The sequence below is a fragment of the Lynx canadensis genome, chromosome D4 (assembly GCF_007474595.2).
Source record: "Lynx canadensis isolate LIC74 chromosome D4, mLynCan4.pri.v2, whole genome shotgun sequence".
Taxonomy (NCBI): domain Eukaryota; kingdom Metazoa; phylum Chordata; class Mammalia; order Carnivora; family Felidae; genus Lynx; species Lynx canadensis.
The window spans coordinates 38,550,571-38,576,038 of record NC_044315.2 but is presented as its reverse complement, the minus strand read 5'-3'; the positions used below and the strand labels follow the sequence as shown (position 1 = coordinate 38,576,038).

At 38.3% G+C, this 25,468-nt stretch overlaps 1 protein-coding gene across 10 annotated transcripts in view; it reads left to right on the top strand.

Annotated features, from left to right (window-relative positions):
• The window catches only part of MPDZ (multiple PDZ domain crumbs cell polarity complex component), a 159,502-nt gene that overhangs the window by 11,576 nt on the left and 122,458 nt on the right, over positions 1-25,468 (top strand). For all 10 annotated transcript variants that reach the window (XM_030293431.1, XM_030293426.1, XM_030293424.1 and 7 more), the window contains exons 2-3: positions 16,600-16,676; positions 19,496-19,662. In XM_030293431.1, the coding sequence (XP_030149291.1) occupies positions 16,661-16,676; positions 19,496-19,662 (183 nt within the window). In that variant the 5' untranslated portion in view covers positions 16,600-16,660. The remainder of the gene's footprint in view (positions 1-16,599; positions 16,677-19,495; positions 19,663-25,468) is intronic.

Below are 25,468 nucleotides of genomic sequence, written 5' to 3'. Positions count from 1 at the left end.
GTCCCATGGGGACGCTTGGAGTATCCATGCTTTTTCTAAGCACCAAGGATACAGTTTGCTTCGGGTCCACTGGAGAATTGCCTCGCTCCAGGCAGGCAAAAGGGCAGGAGGCAGGAACCCGGAGTAATTTCCCTGGAGGATTAATGTTGCCAGTTCAGGAATTGCACCTGAGAATTCTGTGGCCTGAAGTTAATCCTTCTGTGCATTTTTGGTTTCCCTCAAGAAAATTCTGTGCCTAGAGTGAGTGCTCTATGAGCAGTACCTGCCTCTGGAGTCTGATGCCGACCCGTTGTTGTTCCCCTGCAAGGGCAGCCCTTGGAGGGGTCCTCCGGTCTGGTTCTGTCCAAGAAATATGCTGGCCTGTTGCATGTTGGTCCTTAACACTGAAAATGTGGTAGCAAATCGTGGCAGACTGCCCAACAATCCGAATTCCTCTGAGTTTAACTAGGGAGTGAGAAACAGAAGGGTCTGAATGTGCATTCTCAGAAGCATCTAAATCTTTTCCCTGAGTCACCATGTTTGGGGTGAGTTCACAGTTTGGGGGGAGGGCTGCTGTCCTTCTGGGGATGTACTAAGATAGGACAGTATGCATGGAAAATATGTAAAAATGGGTCCCCAGAGAGCAGGTATTGTGAAGTCCGTATTTCTCGTGTGTGTGTGTGTGTGTGTGAAGTTATGAGTGAGGGTGAGGAGAAAGGAAATAAATATAATACAGTAGATTACAGACAGAATTGATGTGTCTAATAAATTTAAAGAGAAAGTTCGGCCTTTCAGATAACCAGCTGAGTAATAGTAGCAGGCAGCCTGAGGCTCTAATCCCAGACACACCGCCGATTTGTTGTGGAGCCCCTCCTTGTGAGGTGAGCTTCTGCTTGTCTTGTCCCTGAGCCGGATGTTTTCTGACATTCCTTTCAACACCAGCATTGGACTCCTGCTTTGGTGCGTGTAGCAAATAGGGGAAATTAACTCAAAAGCATCACAAAATATGATTTAAGTGTGTAATTCTGGAAGTGGTTATGAATCTGGTAAATGTCTTTATAAAGTAAGTATGTGCTTTAGGGAATCTGCCGTTAAGGATAGAATGTGCGTACTTTTTGAAGGGATAATGAACCCTTTACTGCCAGCCAACGGTCTTAAAGATAAAAGGAAATAACTTTCAAAACCAAAAGAAGTTTAATCAGCATGTTTGTTAGTGTAACTATACTGTGAAAATCTACCTGTAACAAAATATTCCAATTTCTGTATTATGTGTATTTTCCTTTTCAGTAGGTTTTTTTGCCCTGTTAGGAAATTACTGTGAAAAGGAATGAGGCGATATTATTTTCACCAAAACTTGTTTAAAGTATGTGGATTCTTGGTCAAAGTAATGATTTTGATTTATGTATGTCTGTGTAATTGTGGATTAATTTGCTGTTTCTCTCTCTTATAGTATTAGCTCAGATATGTGACTGTTTATTACATTGAATTGTCATTTGAATATACATGAAAGATAAGTTTTCTCTTACTTGAAACGGACTTATATTTATGTGTACTCTCTTGGATTCACCCATCATTTCCAAAGGTGGGGCTTTGCATCTGCACTGTATATGCCTTCCGAAGTAGAGCAGCAAAGGTCATTCATCACTTCCTGCCCTGCTGCTCTCTCTCTCACAGAGTGGGCTAATCCACAGCCATTAGCTTCTGCTTTTACTAGGCTCTCACTTGCCTTTAGTAAGGCTCTTACTAAAACAGACTGGTAAAACTAGCATCTGAGTAGCCATCACGAAATCAGAATAAAGACACTTGTTGTTTTAAAGATTTATTTATTTTTGGGAGAGTGAAGTGGGGGAGGGTCAGGGAGAGGGAGAGGGAGAATTCCAGGCAGGCTCTGCGCTGTCAGCACAGAGCCCGATGTGGGGCTTGAACCCACGGACTGCGAGATCGTGACCTGAGAGGAAGTTGGAAGCTCAACCGATTGAGCTACCCAGGTGCCTCTAAAACCTTATTTTTAACGATAAAAATGAAAATTCTTTACAAGACACTAATTTTTGAAGAAATCTTTTCAGAATATTTCATTTCCTTTCACGGGAGTTAAGTAATAATATAGCCTGCGACAATTATTTTCTGGCAGCATTTATCAATGACATTTTTTTTCTAAGTAACTTAGTAGTTTGAGGTGAAATCTTTTTTTATTTTTCCTGAGCAAGAATGAAGGGTTTGAAAAACATTGTGAATTATAAAAAAAGGAAATACTCTTCTCTAGTTCTATTTTCCAAAATTAGTTATTAACATTTTAACATGGTTACTGCCCAGGTTTTTCTAATTTTTATTATGAAAACTTTCAAATGTACATTTTACAGTGAAGTATTATTATAGAGAATCCTCACGTGTCCATCATTCAGTTTCAACAGCCTTTGGTTCATGGCCAGTCCTGTTGCTTTTGTCCTCTTTCATTTTTTAGAAGTAAATCAGACATTTCACAATTTTATTCATAAATATTTCAACCTGGGTACTTTTTACATATATACTTTAAAAATATTTTAAAAGTATAGTTTCTTTAAAAAAATAGGGAAAGCTAAGGCACCCTTTGATCTCTCTGTGATCTGAGACTACCATTTTTGTCTGTCTACACCTAAAAGTAACTTATACTGTAATTGATTTTAGAATGTGCCCTTTTAATTCATTGTTGAATATAATGAAATCTGTATGTATACATATTTATATGTAAGCATATATTGTTATTTCATTTATGTATATGTGTGTGTGTGTATATGTGTGTATATATATATATATATACACATTTTTTTAATATAGGTAAACAATGCCAAATTCTTCTGCAACTCTAAATTTCATGTTTGAAATCTGGATTCCTTTTTGTTTGTTTGTTTGTTTATTTTGAAAGAGAGAGAGAGTGCAAGCTGGGGAGGGACAGAGAGGGAGAGAGAGAATCCCAAGCAGGTTTCATGCTGTCAGTGTGGAACCCGATGCTGGACTGGATCTCACAAACTGTGAGATCATGACCTGAGCCGAAATCAAGAATGGGAGACTTGGGGCGCCTGGGTGGCGCAGTCGGTTAAGCGTCCGACTTCAGCCAGGTCACGATCTCGCGGTCCGGGAGTTCGAGCCCCGCGTCGGGCTCTGGGCTGATGGCTCAGAGCCTGGAGCCTGTTTCCGATTCTGTGTCTCCCTCTCTCTCTGCCCCTCCCCCGTTCATGCTCTGTCTCTCTCTGTCCCCAAAATAAATAAACGTTGAAAAAAAAAATTAAAAAAAAAAAAAAAAAAAAAGAATGGGAGACTTAACTGACTTAGCCACCTAGGTGCCCCGGATTGTGAATTTATTGTTAATAAGTGAATCTAACCTGTTTATATTTATTGTGAATACAAATATTTGAATTTATTTTAGTCCCTTTGTTTTGTGTTTTTTATTGACTATGATTTTCCCTTTTTTCATTTTTTCCCCTCTGTTCCCAAGTTCTTTCAGATTGCTTGAGTATTCTTTGTTGCATCTTTTTTCTCCTGGTTTATAAATTATATCCATTTCTGGTTTCTTTCTTTTCTTTTCTTTTCTTTTCTTTTCTTTTCTTTTCTTTCTTTCTTTCTTTCTTTCTTTCTTTCTTTCTTGTTAATTTAAATCTTTTAACATGCATACTTGGCTTATTTTTCTAGTGGAGTTTGAAGTGAATATTTCTATTCTCCTATGACTAGAATTTTGAAGCCAGAAATATTTTAATTATTTGTGTTTTTTTCACATTTAGTAAGGTATTTATAAAATGAAGCCTTGTCAATTAGATCTTATATGCCTTTTCAACAGTGGATTTGTTTTGTTTGGTTGGAACCTGGGGGCTTTGCTCAGGCTCTGGTCAAAACTGAATACTTCAGGGATGCCTGTGTGACTCAGTTAAGTGTCCAACTTTGGCTCGGGTCATGATCTTGTGGTTCACAAGTTTGAGCCTCGCATCAGGCTCTGTGCTGACAGCTCAGAGCCTGGAGACTGCTTCAGATTCTGTGTCTCCCTCTATCTCTGCCCCTCCCCCCACTCACATTTGGTGTCTCTCTCTCAAAAATGAATAAAAACATTAAAAAAATTAAAAACAAAACAAAACTGAATACTTCATAGTATTTTATTCACCTGCCATAGCAGCTGCCTCCCTATACTTTGTTTTTCTGATGTAACTATCCCCCCTGTAAGATTCTTAATTATTTCAGTGGTCTTACTAAATTTACCTTTGCCTGAAAGCTCCCTCAAATTCTTATTGGAACTAGTGTGTCCAAATGAAGTAGTTCAAGGAGCAAGGGTACTTCTTAAGCAGGATGCTTGGAAGGATTGCTTTTTTGGGGTGTGATAGTGTGATGCTGTACCCAAACAGGCTGTGATTGGTAGGTATTTGAATGGGACAAACAGAACCTCATACAAATTATTTCTGTCAAAATGAGGTTCACAGTAAGAATGAATGTCAGTGACTGTGCATCTTATGGACCAGCTATTCTGTTTACCTCTCATTGGCTGTGTTGGATCTCACAAGGAATACCTGTCACTCTCATGTCAGTTGTGTTATGTCTCTGTCAGCTCATTTGTTTTGTTCTCTTATAACTAAGGCTTGTGCTTTATCTTAGCCTTTTTTTAAATTATTCATCCTCTTATCTTTTCAACTCTAACTTCACTATCCGTTTATTCTCTCAGTGTTTCTCTTCAGTTCCCAAGAGAGAGGCTCTAGCCCAGTTCTGCCTTTCAGGTCAGCACTTAGATTGTCTTCCCTCAAGTGAGGAGCCCAACCCTTGTTCTCCTGGTTATGGGTAGAAGAGAAGAATGTAGAATAGTGTGCAGTAGCATATTCCTTGGAGCAGAGGCAGTGGAAAGGTTGAAATCTCTATTAGTTAGGTTGGTCTGCCATAACAAGTACCACAGACTAGGTAGCTTAAACAACAGAAATTACTTCCTCATGGTTCTGGAGGCTAGGAAGTCCAACATCAAGGTCTAGTAGGGTTTTGTGTCTGATGAAAACTCTTCCTAGCTTGTGGATAGTCACGTCCTCACTGTGTCCTCACATGCCTTTTCTTTGGTACTTGCATGTGGAAAGAGGGAGGGAAAAAGGGATAGATAAATAGCTCTTCTTCTTATAAGACCATTAATTCTATTGGATGACGACCATTCCCTTATGACCTCATTTAACCTTAAGTATGTCCGAAAAGCCCTACGTCCAAATACAATCACGTTGAAGTTTACAACTTTAGCATATGAATTTTGGGGGATAAGTTCAGTTGATAGCAGCATTATAAAGTACTAGAACTCAGCCTTTTAAACTCTTGGTCAGGACCCATCTTAATTTCTGGAACAGTCATACCACACCCTTTTCTCATAGTCTGTATCTTGGTGATTGATATTCCTATCCAGTCATAAACTCAAGCAGGAATGTGGGGTTCATCCTAGGCTCATCGTCCTTGCTTCCACATTACCAGGTCCTGTTGCTTATAGCTTTTCATTAATTCTTGAATCTGTCTCTCGTTTTCATTTATTCACTTTCATGTCTGTTTTTGAAAATGCCTCTTATCTGGCTTTCTTGTTTCCAGTTTCTCTTTTTACACGTCTTCCACACCATTATCACAGTGATGTTTCTAAAACAAAGTTTGAACATGCCATCCACTATACCAAATAAACTTCAAAATTAAATGTCTGGGGGCACCTGGGTGGCTCAGTCAGTTAAATGCCCTGTCTCTTGGTTTTGGCTCAGGTCATGATCTCATGGTCATGATATTGAGCCCTGCATTGGGCTCTGTGGTGGGCTGGAAACTGCTTAAGATTCTCTCTCTCCCACAACCCCTCTCTCCTCTCTCTCCTCTCTCTCTCTCTCTCTCTCTCTCTCTCAAAAACAAGAACAAAAAATGAAAAACCCTAAAAACCAAAATTAAATGTCTGAACTCTTTAAGAATGGTATGCAGAGCCTGTAGTAATTTAGCCTGTACCCACATCTCTAGCCTTATCACCTGTTTTTCCTTTTCTCCAGGCCCAGTCCACGTATAAGGAACTAATGGGGGGACCTGGGTGGTTTAGTCAGTTAAGTGTTCAACTCTTGATTTCAGCTCAGGTCATGGTTTCACGGTTTTTTGGTCAATCCCGATGTCAGGCTCCATGCTGACGGTGTGGAGCCTGTTTGGGATTCTCTCTCTCTCCTCTCTCTGTCTGTCTGTCTTTTCCTCCATTCATGCGCTCTCTCTCTCTCTCTCTCTCTGTCTGACTGTCTCGATAAACAAACAAACATTAAAAGAAACTACTTGCAGTGCGCAGAAGGAGCTGTGTGCTCTTGCCTCTGTGTGGCCTGAGAGTCATGACTCTCACCCTGACTCCCACCTGTTCTTCAGGACTCTGTGTGGGGCTCTTTGCCTCCAGGAAGCCTTCTCTTTCTCTTTAATTTGGGATTGGTGCCCTGCTTTTGTCATTTGTATTTTAATCGTCTGCTTATTATTTTTTTCTTCTATTCGCTTGGCCCATGAGTTCCCAGATCATGTCTTCATTTTTCCAATTCTGCCACCCAACAACATGGCAGTCACATAGGTGCCCCATGTGTTGTTGAATTGGTAAAAAACAGAATTTGAGTTCTTTTCTTGCCCTGTGATCCCCTTAGCATGTTTCACTTTGGACAGGTAATTTATCTTTCTGTTTTATAAAGGAATGACAGGACTGTCAATTAGCATTTCAAGTATATTGGGAAGGCAAGGTTATTTAATACTTGATTTCCTTTGATTCTGGGGAACAGAATGGAATTAATAAATTCTATTATCGAAGGAATTCGGAAAGATTCATAAATGTGAACTTGAAAATAAAAATTTTGTTCACGAATGCCTTTTGATCAAGCCTATGGAAATGAAGGGGAATTTGAAAAGAGCAGATACTAAGAAGAGGTGGAGTGTTTTCTGTCGGATGGGTGCACTAACATTGGTGGGTAGGGTGATGTTTCTGTGCTTTTGGAGTCCTCGTTCGGTAACCTTACCCTAGAATGTGAACTATGATTACAGGTGTAAGGTTTGCTCTCATGGCCAGTTGACATTGTGTCAGACTCCCTGCTAATGACTACAGCCTTGCATTTGTCTGCTCCCTTCAGGAATGCCCAGGCCACTGTAAATGAGACAGATGCTAAATTTGTGTGCAGTAAATAGATGCTGAGTGACTGTGACCAGCCACATAGCATTGCAGCAAGCTCATTTAAAGTTTACCCCTTTGGCCAGAGCATCTTTTTTCCTAGATGTCTCCTGAGGCAAGGGAGACAGAAGCAAAATTAAACTATCAGGGTATCATCAGAATAAAAATCTTCTGTACAACAAAGGAAACCATCAACAAAACAAAAGGCAATTTACAGAATGGAAGAAGATATTTGCAAATGATGTTTCTGATAAAGGATCAGTATCCCAAAATAAAGAGCTTACAAAACTCAACCTAAACACCCCACTCAACTTACAAAGCTCAACCTAAAAACAAATAATCCAATTAAAAATGGGCAGAAGACATGAACAGACATTTCTCCAAAGAAGATATCCAAATGGCCAACAGACACATGAAAAGATATTCATCATCACTTACCATGGGGGAAATGCAAATCAGTACTACAATGAGTATCACTTCACACCTGTCAGGATGGCTAAAATCAGCAACACAAGAAACAACAGGTTTTGGTGAGGATGTGGAGAAAAAAGAACTGTCTTGCACTGTTGGTGGGAATGCAAACTGGTGCATCCACTGTGGAAAACAGTATGGAGGTTCCTCAAATAGTGAAAAATAGAATTATTTTATGATCCAGCAATCGTACTACTGGGTATTTACCCAGAAAATACAAAAACACTAATCCTGAAAGGATGCATGCACCTGGCTGATTATAGCAGTACTATAATGAAATAGCCTAATTATGGAAGCTGTCCAACTGTCCATGGATTGATGAATGGATAAAGAAGGTGTGAGACACACACACATGCGCGCGCGCGGACACACACACACACACACACACACACATACACACACACACACTGGGATATTATTCAGCCATAAGACAATGAAATCTTGCTATTTGCAATGACATGGATGGAGCTAGAGAGTATAATGCTAAGGGAAATAAGAGAAAGATAAATACCATATAGTTTCACTCATATGTGGAATTTAAGAAACAGAACAAATGAGCAAAGGGAAAAAAAGACAAATCAAGAAACATACTCTTCTAGAGAACAAACTGATGATTAACCAGAGGGGAGTCGGAGGGGGGGATGGGTTAAACAAGTGATGAGGAATGAAGAGTGCACTTGTCATGATGAGCACAGGGTGATGTATGGAATTATTGAATCTCTATATTGTACACTTGAAATTAATATAATACTGTATGTTAACTAACTGGGATTAAAAGCAAAACATAAAAAATAAAGTTTTACCCCTTTCACGGTTGAATTGTTTAAGATAACTAGAAAATTTTATGCGTTTAGGACAGTTTCTCTTTCTGGGTTATTTTTAGCCAGAAGCTTATTTTCACTTGTTAGTTGCCATATAATCTGCATTGGACAGAAAGATCTATTTTATGCCTGAAGCACTGATTCTTTACTGCATACAATCTGTGCCCACACATTACCAGTGCAACTTCTTGAAAAATAAAATGATTAGTCAATTAATCAGGTCCTATTTCTAAGTAAAACCAAATTTGATCTGATTTTTATCCCCTGCTGAAACTAGTATTATCAACTAGTTGTTGCACAGTCATTGGGTCCAGCTCAAATCTTTAGAGATTTGTAAAGAGATTTATGCAAGAAGCATAAAGGCCTTAAAGTAAAAATGATTTTCAAAACTTGATTTTCCCCTAAGGAAATATATGTATAAGTGGGATTGCCAGATAAAATGGATGTCTAACTAGAAATATGAATTTTAGATAATCAAAAAATTGTTTAGTTGTATGTGCCAAGTATAGCACAGGATATGCTTATACTGAAAAATTATTTATTTATCTGAAATTCAAATTTATTTGAATTTGAAATTTATTTGAATTTTTTTGCATTCTGTATTTTTACTTGCTAAATCTGGCAACCTTAATATTGATATAAAATTTTAAAAGCCCCAAAGAAATGCAGTGCAAAATAAGTTTCTCAGTGTCCCTTAGTCCCTCATATCCCACTATTAGTGTCTTTGGAAAGCTTGCAGAAATATTCTGTGCTTTTGTAAACATGTATATATTAATTTTATTTACATAAACATTTCCCTCCCCCTTTATACAAATACTAACAATACATTGTCTTGCACAGTCTTTTTTTTTAATTTTATTTTTTTTTTAAATTTACATCCAAATTAGCATATAGTGCCACAATGATTTCAGGAGTAGATTCCTTAATGCCCCTTACCCATTTAGCCCATCCCTCTCCAGTAACCCTCTGTTTGTTCTCCCTATTTATAAGTCTCTAATGCTTTGTCCCCCTCCCTGTTTTTATATTATTTTTGTTTCCCTTCCCTTATGTTCATCTGTTTTTTTCTCTTAAAGTCCTCATATGAGTGAAATCATATGATATTTGTCTTTCTATGACTAATTTCACTTAGCATAATACCCTCTGGTTCCATCCACATAGTTGCAAATGGCAAGATTTCATTCTTTTTGATTGCCGAGTAATACTCCATTGTGTGTGTGTGTGCTTGTGCGTGCGTGTGTGTGTGATATATATATGACACATCTTTATCCATTCATCCATCGATGGACATTTGGGCTCTTTCCATACTTTGGCTATTGTTGATAGTGCTGCTATAAACAATGGGATGCATGTGTCCCTTCAAAACAGCACACCTGTGTTCCTTGGATAAATGCCTAGTAGTACAATTGCTGGGTTGTAGGGTAGTTCTATTTTTAGTTTTTTGAGTTACCTTCATACTGTTTTCCAGAGTGCCTGCACCAGTTTGCATTCCCACCAGCCGTGCAAAAGAGATCCTCTTTCTCCGCATCCTCGCCAACATCTGTTGTTGCCTGAGTTGTTAATGTTAGCCATTCTGACAGGTGTGAGGTGGTATCTCATTGTGGTTTTGATTTGTGTTTCCCTGATGATGAGTGATGTTGAGCATTTTTTCATGTGTCCGTTGGCCATCTGGATGTCTTCTTTGGAGAAGTGTTTATTCATGTCCTTTGCCCATTTCTTCACTGGATTATTTGTTTTCTTGGGTGTTGAGTTTGATAAGTTCTTTATAGATTTTGTATACTAACCCTATATCTGATATGTCGTTTGCAAATATCTTCTCCCATTCTGTCAGTTGCCTTTTAGTTTTGCTGATTGTTTCCTTCACTGTGCAGAAGCTTTTTATTTTGATGAGGTCCCAGTAGTTCATTTTTGCTTTTGTTTCCCTTGCCTCTGGAGACATGTTGAGTAAGAAGGTGCTGTGGCCAAGATCAAAGAGGTTCTTGCCTACTTTCTCCTCGAGGATTTTGATGGCTTCCTGTCTTGCATTTAGGTCTTTCATCCACTTTGAGTTTATTTTTGTGTATGGTGTAAGAAAGTGGTCCAGGTTCATTTTTCTGCGTGTTGCTGTCCAGTTTTTCCAGTACCACTTGCTGAAGAGACCATCTTTATTCCATTGGATATTCTTTTCCTGCTTTGTCAAAGATTAGTTGCCCATACATTTGTGGGTCCATTTCTGGGTTCTCTATTGTGTTCCATTGATCTGAGTGTCTGTTTTTGTGCCAGTACCATACTATCTTGATGATTACAGCTTTGTAGTATAGCTTGAAGTCTGGGATTGTGATGCCTCCTGCTTTGGTTTTCTTTTTCAAGATCGCTTTTGTTCTTCGGGGTCTTTTCTGGTTCCATACAAATTTTAGGATTATTTCTTCTAGCTCTGTGAGGAATGCTGGTGTTATTTTGATAGGGATTGCATTGAATATGTAGATTGCTTTGGGTAGTATCGACATTTTAACAATATTTGTTCTTCCTATCCAGGAGCATGGAATATTTTTCTGTTTTTTGGTGTGTTATTCAACTTCTTTCATAAGCTTTCTATAGTTTTCAGTTTATAGATTTTTCACCTCTTTGGTTAGATTTATTCCTAAGTATTTTATGGTTTTTTGTGTAAGTGTAAATGGGATCGATTCCTTAATTTCTCTTTCTGTTGCTGCATTGTTGGTGTATAGGAATGCAACCGATTTTTGTGCGTTGATTTTCTGTCCTGCAACTTTGCTGAATTCATGAATCAATTCTAGCAGTTTTTTTGTTGGAATCTTTTGGGTTTTCCACGTAGAGTATCATGTCATCTGCGAAGAGTGAAAGTTTAACCTCCTCCTAGCTGATTTGGATACCTTTTATTTCTTTTTGTTGTCTGATTAATTGTTTTGTGGATATTGACCCAGCTCTGCATCCCAGGTATAAATTCCACTTGGTCATGGTGAATAATATTATTTTTTTAGTGTATTGTTGGAGCTGGTTGGCTAATATCTTGTTGAGGATTTTTGCATCCATGTTCATCAAGGAAATTGTTCCATAGTTCTCCTTCTTAGTGGGTCTCTGTCTGGTTTTGGAATCAAGGTAATGCTGGCTTCATAGAAGAAGTTTGGAAGTTTTCCTTCCCTTTCTATTTTTTGGAACAGCTTCAAGAGATTATGTGTTAACTCTTCCTTAAATGTTTGGTAGAATTCCCCTGGAAAGCCATCTGTCCCTGGACTCTTGTTTTTTGGGAGATTTTTGATTACTAATTCCATTTCCTTACTGGTTATGGGTCTGTTCAAATTTTCTATTTCTTCCTGTTTCAGTTTTGGTAGTGTATATGTTTCTAGGAATTTGTCCATTACTTCCAGATTGCCCATTTTACTGGCATAGAATTGCTCATAATATTCTCTTATTATTGTTTTTATTTCTGCTGTGTTGGTTGTGATCTCTCCTCTTTCATTCTTGATTTTATTTATTTGGGTCCTTTCCTTTTTCTTTTTGATCAAACTGACTAGTGGTTTATCAATTTTGTTAATTCTTTTGAAGAACCAGCTTCTGGTTTCATTGATCTGTTCTACTGTTTTTTTGGTTTCGAGAGCATTAGTTTCTGCTCTGATCTTTATTATTTCCTGTCTTCTGGTGGTTTTGGGTTTTATTTGCTGTTCTTTATCCAGCTCTTTAAGGCATAAAGTTAGGTTGTGTATGAGAGCTCTCTTCCTTCTTTAGGAAGGCCTGGATTGCTATTCTTTCCGCTTATGACTGCCTTTGCTGCATCCCAGAGGTTTTGGGTTGTGGTGTTATCATTTTCATTGGCTTCCATATACTTTTTAATTTCCTCTTTAACTTCTTGGTTAGCCCATTAATTCTTTAGTAGGATGTTCTTCAGTCTCCAAGTATTTGTTATCTTTCCAAATTTTTTCTTGTGGTTGATTTCGAGGTTCATAGCGCTGTGGTCTGAAAATATGCACAGTATGGTCTCGATTTTTGCACAGTCTTTTTATCTAACTGTGCATTTCCTCCATGTGATCTTTGCAGTACAATATGGAAAATATGGGGCTGTGTGAAAGAGTGAATGTGGGCTTTGAAATCAGGCAGAGTTGGATTCAAATCTGGGTTCTTTGCTTAGTGGCTTCATGACCTTGAGTCAGACCTGAGTCTCTCCCTCCCTCTGTTGTCTTATCTGGAAGATGGAGCGGATATATGCAAGGCAGTGGAAGATATTGTGGAGAGCGTGAGGGTCAGTGTCCCTGCTCCCGTGATGTAATGTGTGCAGACTGCCCTTGCCCAGCACTGTAGAGCTTCATAGGTGCTGAATTCATTGAGCCTTTTATGGGTGTGTCTTGTAGTTCTAAGTGTCATGGCTACTGAAACAGGATCGGTTGTAACCAAATAGTGGTTCAATTATATGGGCAGTAACTAGAAGGACTAGTGTACAGTAGGTATGTTTTTGACACTGTGAAAAAATGCATATTTTCATTGTGCTGAGGGATTTAGCACCTTGAAATATAACAGCCATGTTTTTTAATGCAGGTCGAATATTGATATAAGGAGGCTTATTTTTTCTTGGAGATTTTTCTTGAAATCTTGGGTTTTAAAAGTGATGTTTTTAAACATACATGGACATAATATAAATGGTGAATATTACTGATCTTTCTTTCATGTACCCACCCGTAGTTTCCAAAGTGCTTTGTTCTGAGTTACTCAAACCTTTGCTTGGATTGTTGGTTGCATTATCTACCCCAGTCCATTTCAGACTCCATGCAGTTTGGGCCTCTGTTTTTTCCTTTGGTTTCTCATTGTGTAGGGCAAAGTCAACATAGTTTTGAACTTGGAAAGAGGAAGAGGATGGTAAAGTGATCTTCCTCTTAACAAGAGGACCATATTGTAGAAGTTAAATTGTTAATTGGCTCTGGAGCCAAGCTGCCTGGGTTCACCTCTGGCTCTGTGATGTACCCGTGGTATGACCCCGCGCAAGTTACTTACTCTTCCACTTCCTCAGTTTCCTCATTTGTAAAGCGAATGGATAGTGTGAAGATTAAACGGGTTAGTTGGATGACATGTTCCGAACGGTGCCCAGGATGTGGTAGTTGTTATGTATGTTTGCTGTTTTCACCACTGCTTCCGCCCCAGCATTGGAATCACCTACTTGCTACCGTATCCACATCTCATTTCCTCTCTTTACTGCCCCTCTGACCCATCATCCTCACTCCTAGCCTGAATTGTCCAGAAAAACCCCAAGAATTTGGTATCTTCTGACATGTATTGGATCTACTTTACGTCTTACCCATGGGCCATGACCCACTGTTATCACCCAGGTGCCCCTTTGTTTCCACATGGTGGTGAGATAGGTGAAGGGGGAGGATGGATGGTGAGGTGAGAAGGAAAATCCATGCAGTTTGACGGAAAGTTGTGGTTACAGATGAGTTTTTTTATACTTAGAGCTGAATCCTGGGGATGAAGTATAGGTCATAGAAAGGAGCAATTTTTTTTTAACCTCTTGTCTCTTTGTCATGGCTACTAATTGTAAAAACTAGAAAACCTCAAAAAAGCCACATATTTATTTTAGGGACATCAGAGAAGAAAAACCATGGAACTCATTTTTTATCTCTGAAATCCAGAGGAATGGAGCTCTCCTCTGGGAGCCATTGTCAGTGACTTGCAGCTGAATTGAGCTTTTTTTGTCCTCTTTCTTTTTCTTCTTCTTCTTCTTCTTCTTCTTCTTCTTCTTCTTCTTCTTCTTCTTTTTAATCCTTTATGATAAGAGTTGCTCTGGGGAAAAGAAAGTAATTCTCTTTCCACATAACTGACTTGAGGTTCAACTTTGGAATGGCAGTGTTTTTCTCAGTAGGGAACTGCTTACTCTGTACTTTCTCTGTAGACTCCTCATAGATCACTGGGTCTGTAAATCCACAGGCTACCACCCGTTCCACGTCATCAATACTGCCTGTCTTTCAAAGTTAATTTTTCAAAGGGGGAAGAAGATAGAGCTAACTTTATTGTGCATACCAAAGACTCGTGTATATAGTTTTTTCCTTTCAAAACTTTGAGTATCACTCATTTGCGGTTAGAGTTTTCTACTTCAGTAAAGATAGATAAGTGACTTAACAAGGACCTATAGCTGGTAAATGGTCAAGCTGAAATATTAATTCAGGTTATCAGACTCCCTAGTTCATGCAGTTTCATTACTATCATGCTTCCTCCTGGACATATATCAATTATAGACCTTCTTTATATTGGGGTATCTTTACTTTTATTTGTTAATTGTCAGAAGTTGGTAAGCTTTTGAGGGTGGACCTAATAGTATACTATTGTATGAAGCGTCCTTGTAAGTTAGAATAAAAATACGACGAGCTTATTTTAGAGATCTCCCTGTATTTTTCCCCATGAAACCATGCAGTGCATAAATGCTCACCTGTATGGGCTCAGCCTTGTTCCTGAATATATATTTGATAGTTATGAGTTATACTCTTGGAAATTTGTATACCTTATTTATCTCATTTATCACACCATACCCACTGATTAAGTTTTCTAGGAAACGGAGGTTTGGATGATGGGCCCCTGGCACAGGCCTGTACTGTGATTTAGGGTTCAATTCCACGTTAGAGCTGGTGTTCTCATTTGACACCAGGGCATTTTATAAAACAAGTGCTAGTAGTTGAGCTATTTGACTATTGGAAGTGGAATTGATGGTTTAAATAGTGTATTCTAAATTGGGGCAAGGAGAGTCGATAAGAACTGTTCCCTGTTATCACACAGAGCTAATTACAAGCGTTGGTTGTCTATATGTCTGCTCACGTACGTCACATACTTCGTTTTTTCCGGATGCATTTTCTGTTAAAGAGACAACAGGGATGGCTTGTTCCTTCTCAGACAAATCCTGTTTCATCTTCCAAAAGTGAGGAAGTCTGGTTGTAGATTTTTTTTTTCCTCCCTTGAAGGAGTGGCTGAGGGTTTTCTGCAAGGCAGAGGATAGGTGTGACTAAGGAGAAGATTTATAAATTGTTGGAGGAGATGTGGTTAGCAAACAGTAGATGTGGTTAGTGATATGGACATTGTCATTGGAAATCTGTAGCTGGTACTTTAAAGAGTCTAGGTAAATATTTTCAGAGAAAGATGAGTCTGTGTGAGTTGAAGGAGTCGAGAAGGTTTATTTTGATTGAGGGAGAAGAGAATATTATAATCAGGAGGGTATTTTGAAAACCTTTGAAAATCCTTCTTCCATTGAACACTGTGCTCTCTTTTATTCAGCATTTCATTCATGATTTAATGTATTAGCTCCCCGTGGTTCACATACTCTGAGTGTCATAGTTCATTTCTAATTGGTATGCGTATATTGTCTCCCCAGTTAACACTATGAGTAGTCAAGGGCAATATCACATCTTATGCTTTTTAAGTTTTAATGTTCTTCCCCACAGAATTTCCCATGCCAAGCCAAGTATGTCCTTATTCTTTGGGTGAGAATCTGTAAGTGAATCCAAGATTATAGTGGGCTGTGTTGAGACGTTCTTAAAGAAATATTTTGGGGGCGCCTGCGTGGGTCAGTTGGTTAGGTGTCCGACTTCGGCTGAGGTCATGATCTCACAGACTGTGGGTTAGGGCCCTGTGTCAGGCTCTGTGCCAGTAGCTCTGTGCTGGCAGCTTGGGGTCTGGAGCCTGCTTTTGCATTCTATGTGTCTCTCTCTCTCTCTCTCTCTCTGCCCCCCTCCAAAATAAATAGGGGCACCTGGGTGGCTCAGTCGGTTGAGCAACCGACTTCGGCTCAGGTCATGATCTCACAGCTCGTGAGTTTGATCTCCGTGTCAGGCTCTGTGCTGACAGCTCGGAGCCTGGAGCCTGCTTTGGATTCTGTGCCTCCCTCTCTCTCTGCCCCAACCCACTCTCATTCTGTCTCTCTCTCTCTCTCAAAAATAAACATTAAAAAAATAAAATAAACATTAAATTAAAATATTTTGGGTACATCTATCACCCTATTTAAAACAGATTGTATGCCTTTTACTTTACTATGGTAGTGTTACCTGCAACTGTAATTTTGAGTAAGTCCAAAAATGATTACTTTTTCCTACATAGAAAACTATCTTAAGTTAAATCGGCAAGATTTTAACGATCAAAGGAATTATAGTAGCATCAAGTACTTTTTAAAGTATATAGTTTTAAAGTTGTGGTAAAACATAACCATTCCATTTTATTTTTTCTCCCCAGAGTTCTGTTTTAGTTGCTGTTTAAAATCATTGTAGAGAAGAACGCTGAAATTGGGAAAAACATGTTAGAAACTATAGGTAAGACCTATTCTTTCTTCTTCTTATTTTTTTAATGTTTACTCTCTAGAGAGAGACAGAGCGTGAATGGGGGAGGGGCAGGGAGAGAGGGAGACACAGAATTCAAAGCAGGCTCCAGGCTCTGAGCTATCAGCACAGAGCCTGACGTGGGGCTCGAACTCACAAACCGTGAGATCATGACCTGAGTTCAAGTGGGACACTTAACTGATTGAGCCACCCAGGTGCCCCTATTCTTTCTTATTTTTATAAAAATCAAACCTTTTTCCATTGGGATCTTTGAAATGGTTTTTCTACATAGCAGGATTTTGACTTAAAGTTTTTACAAGTTTGTATCCACTAGAATTATACCAGGGTAATGTGTTTCTGTATTTGGATGATTTAATCTGAAGTGTTTCAGGCAAAAGATAAAGCCATATGAAACGTTCTACCAATTATGAGAAATTTAATGAAACCGTAGTTTAATGTAAACCTAGTTGATTTATGGACCCACTTCTGGTTAATGGTTGTGTATGGGTAGCACCAGAAAGTTTAACAGTATTTTTAATACTGAAAGCAGCTCAATGCCTGCTTTATTTGTGGCAGTTGAAATACTACTGAGCTTTGCTTTTAAGTTGATGATGAACAATAACGGTAACAAACATTTAGTGACAGTTTAAGGCAGTTTAATTTCTGCATGAGATAATATAGGTTGAAATATCCAAATTCATGTGTTAGTCTATTTTTCACTGCTCTTTAGCTTTACAGAAGGTAGTTTGTAGAAATTGTTTGAGGTATATCAGGTATACCCATCCCTTGTCTGATGGCCCAGTGCCTCATACTTTCCAGGGAAGTCTTTGGGTATGATTATCGGAAGGTATCTGAATTTCACCCTGGTGCCTTTATGATTGTGGCTGGTGCCTTGATACCTGCATGGTTTGGGGAGTAGGATGAGAGTAGGTAGCAGGGAAAGGAGAAGGAGCTGTCTTTGTGATAGATGGGATCATGACTATGACTTTTGTTCGTAATGTGCTGTGCCAGTGATGAAAATGCATGGGTGTGTATTTCCCTCATCTCATTTTGTGGTAAAGTCGCACACCATAAAGACTACTAGTCCACAAAGCAGAGTCTCTCATAAAAAAGTGGATAGCAAAGGGGAAATACAGAATTATTTAAGCTGTCCCCTTCCAGTCTTTATTTTGTAAGTTATTACTGATCTGTGCACTTTCTGAGAATTGACATGGAAATTAATATTAGATTTGTATTCTGAGATCCCATGGGAAATAAGCCTAGAATAAAATTCTCCTGTCTTTATTGTGCCTTGTAAAATTATGTGTAAGAGTAAATCCTGTTTGTTTAAATTTGAGTATGTGTGTGACCTCATGGTCAATAATAATTCATGCCTTAATTTCCCCATTTCTGTGTAATCCCACATTTGGTGCTATAGAAAGTGTCCGTGGTGATCACACTCTTTGATTACTATAATACAGCAAATGAATGTTAATAGGTACACTTATTACCATGATGAATCCATTAGAACATATATTTGAGTAGTCTCTATTCCTTTAAAACAAATTTGGGTTCATTTGTGAGAGAGTGAGAGATAGTTTTAGGGAGATGTTTTGATTTTTTGTTTTTTAAATGTTAATTTGTTTATTTTGAGAGACAGAACAAGTGTGCTTGCATGGGGGAGGGGCAGAAAGAAGGGGAAAGAGAATCCCAAGCAGGCTCTGCACTGTCAGGGCTTGATGCAGGGCTCAGTCTCATGAACAGTGAGATAGTGACCTGATCTGAAACCAAGAGCTGGACGCTCAACCAACTGAGCCTCCCAGGCGTCCTAAGGGAGATGTTTTTAACTGTTATTTGTCATAGAAACTCACCATCTGGTAGTAGCATGCATGTAAAATGGTAGGGATTAGGGCCGGTAGGTAGGGTTACTAGGGATACACTGATTCGAAATACTTATTTTGCAACTTTATGCCTGATACATAGGGTGATCGATAAATATTTGAATTATTTTGCCTTGATGCCTATATGAATATGCTATTTAATTTTAGGGAAAGACATTTAAAGGATTAAAAAATAGTGTTTTTAGGGGCGCCTGGGTGGCTCAGTCGGTTAAGTGTGACTTCGGCTCAGATCTGATCTTGCTGTTGGTGAGTTCAAGTCCCACATCGGGCTCTGTGCTGGTAGCTTAGAACCTGGAGCCTGCTTCGGATTCTGTGTCTCCCTCTCTCTCTCTGTGACCATCTCCTGCTCACATTCTGTGTCTTTCTCTCTCTCTCAAAAATAAATAAAAACATTTAAAAAAGTAGTGTTTTTGAAGGGTTATACATTGTTGTGATATATTTTCAAGTAAATTCTCAAGTATAGAATATTTGTTCCTTAATATATGAGACTGTCATATTTTGGATGTTTTGCTCATCAGTGACATTGTCTGCATCCACTTATTGGTTATATTTCTAATTTTTCTTGAATGTAAATAATGTCTTTTAAAAAGTAATAACACCAGCATTTGCCAGATCACAAAGTGGTTAGTTTCCAGTAGTTTGTATAAGAGCTGACGGTTGGCACTGGAATTCAACTGTACTTCATCTGAATTGGTTTCCATAGTTTACAAGTAGTTGCATGGAGCATACACTATACCCAGTTCTCTGCTTTCACACAGACTGTCTTACCGGAAACTTGAAGGTTTGAAGGATACATTTATAGGGACATATTATAGTCCCTTTTGTGCTGAGTCAATTTTATGCTCTTGAAAGGAGTAGTGTTAGGATTTCTGTAAGCATGGTTTGATGTGTGTCTTTCGAATCTTGTTAATGACCTGCTGCCCTTTGATTTAGACAAAAATCGGGCCCTGCAGGCCGCAGAGCGTTTACAAGCCAAGCTGCGAGAACGCGGGGATGTAGCGAATGAAGACAAACTGTGCCTTCTAAAGTCAGTCTTGCAGAGCCCGCTCTTCAGTCAGATTCTGAACCTTCAGACTTCAGTACAGCAGCTGAAAGACCAGGTAAGACACGATGCTCCTGAAACAGGCATTCATGGCAAGGATCTCGTGAAAGTCTTGTGTTTTTCTAAAAAGCTGATTTTTGAATGTGTTAATGAATAGTTAATGAAGTCATTTAAACCTCCAAATGAGACATTCAGATTCACTGTGACTTTTCACCCCCCCTAGTTATTTTTGTAATGGTTGTTGCTGTATATTGTAGATGATATGACATTGTGTTGAAAGCTGTGTGGATGCTGAAGTGTGAGTCCTTACAGGAGAAGGGGATGATAAAAATAAGTGTAGGGTAGATGGCCATAGACTTGGTTTCCCTTCCCATTAAGGCTTTTTGTTCACCTGATCCTGTGTCTTCAGATTCAGACATTCAGCACGCTTATGAGATTTCAGATAAGCCTGGATTTGCATGTGTAATCATGTGTGTGAGGAAGGGAAATCACCTCTATTTTGACAGTAAAAGAAATAATTACATTGTCATCAGTTAGAGGAATTGCAATTCTCACTTCTTATAAGAGTGTAAGTAGCAATTGCTTCAATGACAGCATCAGATGGTGATAAACATTAGAACTTCTAAATGTAACACTGTTTTTTTTCTGTAAAAATTAAGAGCTTTAAAATTTCCTAGCATTTATATTAAAATCGAAACATTGCAATGACAGAATGGGCACTCAAGTTAGATGTTCTTTGAACTTAATTTAATAATTACTTCTCAGGTTTTTTAACAAAATGTTTTTAAAATGGTTTTTATCCTTACATCGTTTCAAGTCAATCTCCTCATGCTTTCAACCTAAGTTAATTTTCATTCTGATGGTTTTAGAATTAATTGAATTACTATGGATGGGTTGCTAACAGATATTTTACCTTTTATTAAAAGGTTAAAAATGAAATTTGAAGACTAGTTTCATAGTTCAGTGAAAGAATAGCTCTAGCTAAAAACAAATGTGCCAGATGCAAAAAGAACAAATAGTAGCAATAGGGAAGGAATTTATTTAATGTCACATCACTTCTTAATCTAGATATTTTGGTAGCAGAAGGAAAGAAAAGAAAGAAAGAAAGAATTTTAAAAAATAGTCTTCTCTAGTGAATGTCTGCTTAGTGATTTTAAAAGTCATGATCATGATTTAAGAAAAAGGTGTGTTTTATTATATGTAGGTTTTTTTTTTTTTTTTTTTTTTTTTTCAAGTTATTGTAAAGATTGGTTTTAGGTACTCCATTTCAGAATGAATGGGCAAGAGTTTAGAGAGATCAGTGTCCTGAATAGAAGTGTAATTATGATGAGGACGATTATCTGGTTTTTCAGAGACAGTGAAGAAGTTGAACAGGTATCTTCTCCCCCTATTATATTATATGAAAATATGAATAGAATGAGAGGAAATGTTGAAACAAAAAGTACTAGTGTGTTAGGAAATACCACTAATCCAGTGAGATAACTGGAAATATCCCTGCTAGCTCCAAAAGGAGGGCAGAAATGGCTCTGCTTGTTGACCCTGTTCTACCATCTCCAGATAGAAGTTGGATACGGGCTCCGAAACTTTGGGTCCCGAGTGATTCAGCTGAAATCTCCCTGGAAACCCTTGAGCAAAACGTTATCAAGCCAGACAGTCTGCAACTATAGAGAGTGTGATCTTGTTCATTAGTGATAGATGTGGATATATTTCAAGACTCAGTACGTTGTGAGGTTTGGAAATTCTATGGGCATGTCTCACGTGCCTTTGGACTTCTGGCTAGGTGGTCTCTTCAAATACTGAAAGGGACCCAGGAAACGAACTGGCCCATACCCTGCTTATTTCAACTACTTAGTGAGGTGTAGTTACTTGCTTGTAAGGGCAGAGCCAGAACTAGAACTCGGTTTTCTTGGCTCCCGAGGTACAGTCTTCTCCCTTTGTTTTTATTCTGCGGCCTGTCTCACATCTTTTTTTTCCCGCAAGGGTAGGGTAGAAACTTGGCCCCTGTAAGTCAAGAGTTTAATTTTGGCAAATACCATTGATTTCTCTCACAGTTTTTGTGACTCCTCGCTTCATTCTTCATTCTGACTAACTCAATTTCATGTGTTTGTGGAACCAGTGTTTTTCTTACATGACTAGAGTAAATTTTAAAACCTTGTATTGTGTTCCATTTTAAAGTTTAAACATAAATATTATAGGCTTCATCATGCTAGAATTAAATTTTCTTTTTTTTTTTTTTTTTTTTTCAACGTTTATTTATTTTTGGGACAGAGAGAGACAGAGCATGAACGGGGGAGGGGCAGAGAGAGAGGGAGACACAGAATCGGAAACAGGCTCCAGGCTCTGAGCCATCAGCCCAGAGCCTGACGCGGGGCTCGAACTCACGGACCGCGAGATCGTGACCTGGCTGAAGTCGGACGCTTAACCGACTGCGCCACCCAGGCGCCCCTAGAATTAAATTTTCTATGTAGTTTACCCACTGCTAATTTATAAATAATTGTTATTTAATATTAATGAACCTAGGAGTTAAATTTGTGCTTTTAAACCAGTAGCTACACCAGTCTGACTGCTGGCTAGCTTTTACTTATCATCTTCCACCTGTATTATGTTTTAGATGTATAGTTTTATGTGCACAACAGGTACAAGTTATTGTCTCCATCTTTTTTAGTATTACCAAAAAATTTGACTCCTTCAACTTTACTCCACCATCATTTCTCCTACCTTTTAGAAAGCGAAAGGTGTGAATAATTGAAAAGCCCGAGGTATGTGCAGCATATTGGAGAACATGATCATATTGTTGCGTTAATGACAGATGCTGACATGCCATGTTGAATTAAGCCAACTATTTGTTCCCCTCAGATCCTTCTCATTACTTCTATTCAATAATGTGTAATTTTTCCAATTTGCTTCTTCAGTATTAAGACTGCCCTTAGAAATCAAACTGTTTCCCTTTGGCAAATTAAACACTTGACAGGTGTGTAACTGAGAGGGCAAAAAAGCCATGCCCTGAAGGGATGTGCTATTTAAATATTGTCAAAAATATTAACAGGTCTGAGAGCATAATTGATGCCTCTGTTTAACTCTGCCACATTGTGTATTGTTCTAACCGCCAGCTAAAAGGATGTGTGCTATTAAACCTGAATAATCTCTAATAGCTCCAGTTCTTTTCCTATTGCATGATTCCTGTTTAAGTGAAGAGAAGGAAGAAAAAGAGCTGTGACTGTGTGTCAGTGATCTGTCAGATGCAAATTCTCAAGTAGTGTCCTCACTGTCACCTAGTCATCACAGCTAATCACTGCAGGGCTCACCGCGTATTCACGACAGAAATCCAGCTATTGTGGGGGAAATAAACACGTTCGCAGTTTAATAATAGAAACTTGTCAGCCATGAGGGTGTTGGATTTGCATATTTATTCTGTGATGTTTCTCCAGTCCAGTAGAGGTGGATACTGCTTTCCTGATTAATTAATTGCCTTGCCTGATGAGCTGACCATAGACCTGAAATTAAATGTCTTTTTTGCCCAGAGTTATTGTACAAAAACTGTGAATTAAAATTATTACTTTCAGTGGAAATTTAGGACTAGTACCTTGAAATCGGCATTGCTGCGATTTTGTTTTTTTAAGCTATGGCAGCCAAGACCAAAAAATGATGTGGATAATTCAGGTTACAAATGCTGCTGATACAGGGAAACAAGCCTCAGGGCACAGCATATTCTGGAGGTTTCTCCATGTCTATGATTTCCAGCTTTTTTTGGAGTATGATATTCTGTTATTTTGCTGTTGTTTTTGTTGTTTGATATTTCAAGGCTCCTTGTTCTTCACCTTTTTTCCAGAAAAGTGTTGGCTTATATACATACCATCTAAATGCATAAAGTGTATATATACACACACAAAATGAAGCCAGGATTTTTCTAAGTTTTTCTTTGGAAACTTTATGACATGTCTTGAAATAATTGGACAGGTAGAATCATGTTGGAAATTATTGTTCAATGTTGATTAGAATAATTGGATCCTTCTTTTTTATTTGAAATATAGTCTTCATGGTATAAAAATTTTGTCTTGTATTTCCGTGTTCTTAAATTTTACCTATTCACATTCCCAGAAAAGAATTTGGAACAACTCTCATGGCAAAATGTATTGACTAATGGGTGATTCAAAGGTAAATCTAAATAAAGACCAAATATAAACAAACATCAGAGAACTAGATATTCCAACGACCTTGGTTTACTCAAGTTGAGTATTATTTAATTTCCATTTCCCAGGAGCAAAGGCAGCAATAACAATTGTATACATATAAAGAGAGAGCTGGAGGGTTATATATTGCTCAGTGTGAGACATCAATCTGTGAGCCAGATTTTCCTTGGCAATTGGAGGGTTATCTCATGGATGCTTTTATAGAAGACTTATAATCATTTAGTAATAAAGTCGATAAAAATACAATGAATAAATAAGATGAAGGTTCTCATTATATAGAGGGGGGAAGAACATACATGCATTTTATGTAACTAAATGAGAAAGTGAGAGGTATAAGAAGAAGGAATTATTAACTTTGACTTTGAAAGAAAACTTTGCATTGGAGGGAACATGTAAGACGGATCTGAAAAGTGATTAGGAGTTTTCTGCAGTGATAGGGGAAATTATTTCAGGTAGAGGAAACAGTGTTTACAAGGGAATAGAGGAGTTGTTCTCAAGTGAAGGTGATTTCACATTCTCTCTCTCTCTAGGGGTTGTATAGCAATATGTGGAGACATTTTTGACTATTGTAACTTGGGGGTGGTTGGGGCATGCTACTGGCATATAAGTGGACAGACATCAGGGATATTGTTAAACACTGCTCAAACGCATAGCACAGCTTCCTAAAACAAAGAATTGCTGGGTTTGTAATATGTGTAATGCTGAGGTTGAGACCTTGATACAGAATCAGCTAGAGATGTATGTTAACAGGGCAGTAGCCTATGTGTGGGCTCTTGGCAAGGGAGGAAACTCTGGAGCCAGATTGTGAAGGATTTACTAAGTGGGCTTTTTTCGCTTTTCTGGGGAGGGTTGTATGTGTGTTTATCATCTTTTCTCTTTTGCACTCAGCATTCTGTATCAAACGTCATTGGATCAAGTTGAAAATTGTATCAACTTCTAACACTTCTTTAACTACGATATTCAGCCATCATATATTTTGTTTTTCCACATTTTAAAAATTATAGCAAAAACATGTAACAATTAAGGTAAATTTAAAGTAAAGTTTTTACTGACATTTTGATAAATAAGACCTTCAGTTACAATCGTAAAATCCATAAACTGTTCAAAGAAATGCTTCTTTCATCTTTCTAAGAATGCAGTACATTAAGAGCACACACTATGAATACAGTGTCCCATCCTAATTTAGTGATGGCTCTTCTGCTAAAATGTACTGCATTCTATGAATTTTTTTTTCTGATGCTCTGTCTTAAAAGAGGGTACGTTTTAGAGAATCTGGAGAAATAAGTAGTCAGTATATATTTCACAGTATCCCTTTCAAATATCCGATGTAAGCAGGGGGTGTTGGCTAAAACACAAGTATTCAGGGGCATGCCTGAGGAGTTACTATTCTGTGGGTACTCATTTGTAAGACTGCTAACTCAGGTTCATGGCCAGCCTGTTAAGGTATGTTGCTTTTAAGCAGTGGCATCAGCAGCACTGGTAATTTCTTACAATTATATTTTTTAGATTGGTGGAAAGACGAGAATTTTGATAACTGGGCATTTTGTAATCAGAAAGATACGGTTTTGTAGGATTCATGGAAAAGAGCAGAAATGCCTGTGTTTCTTCAGCTTTATTGCTTACATAAATGGTAAAAGCATCACCCCTCTCTCTACGGTTTCTAATTTGAGACTG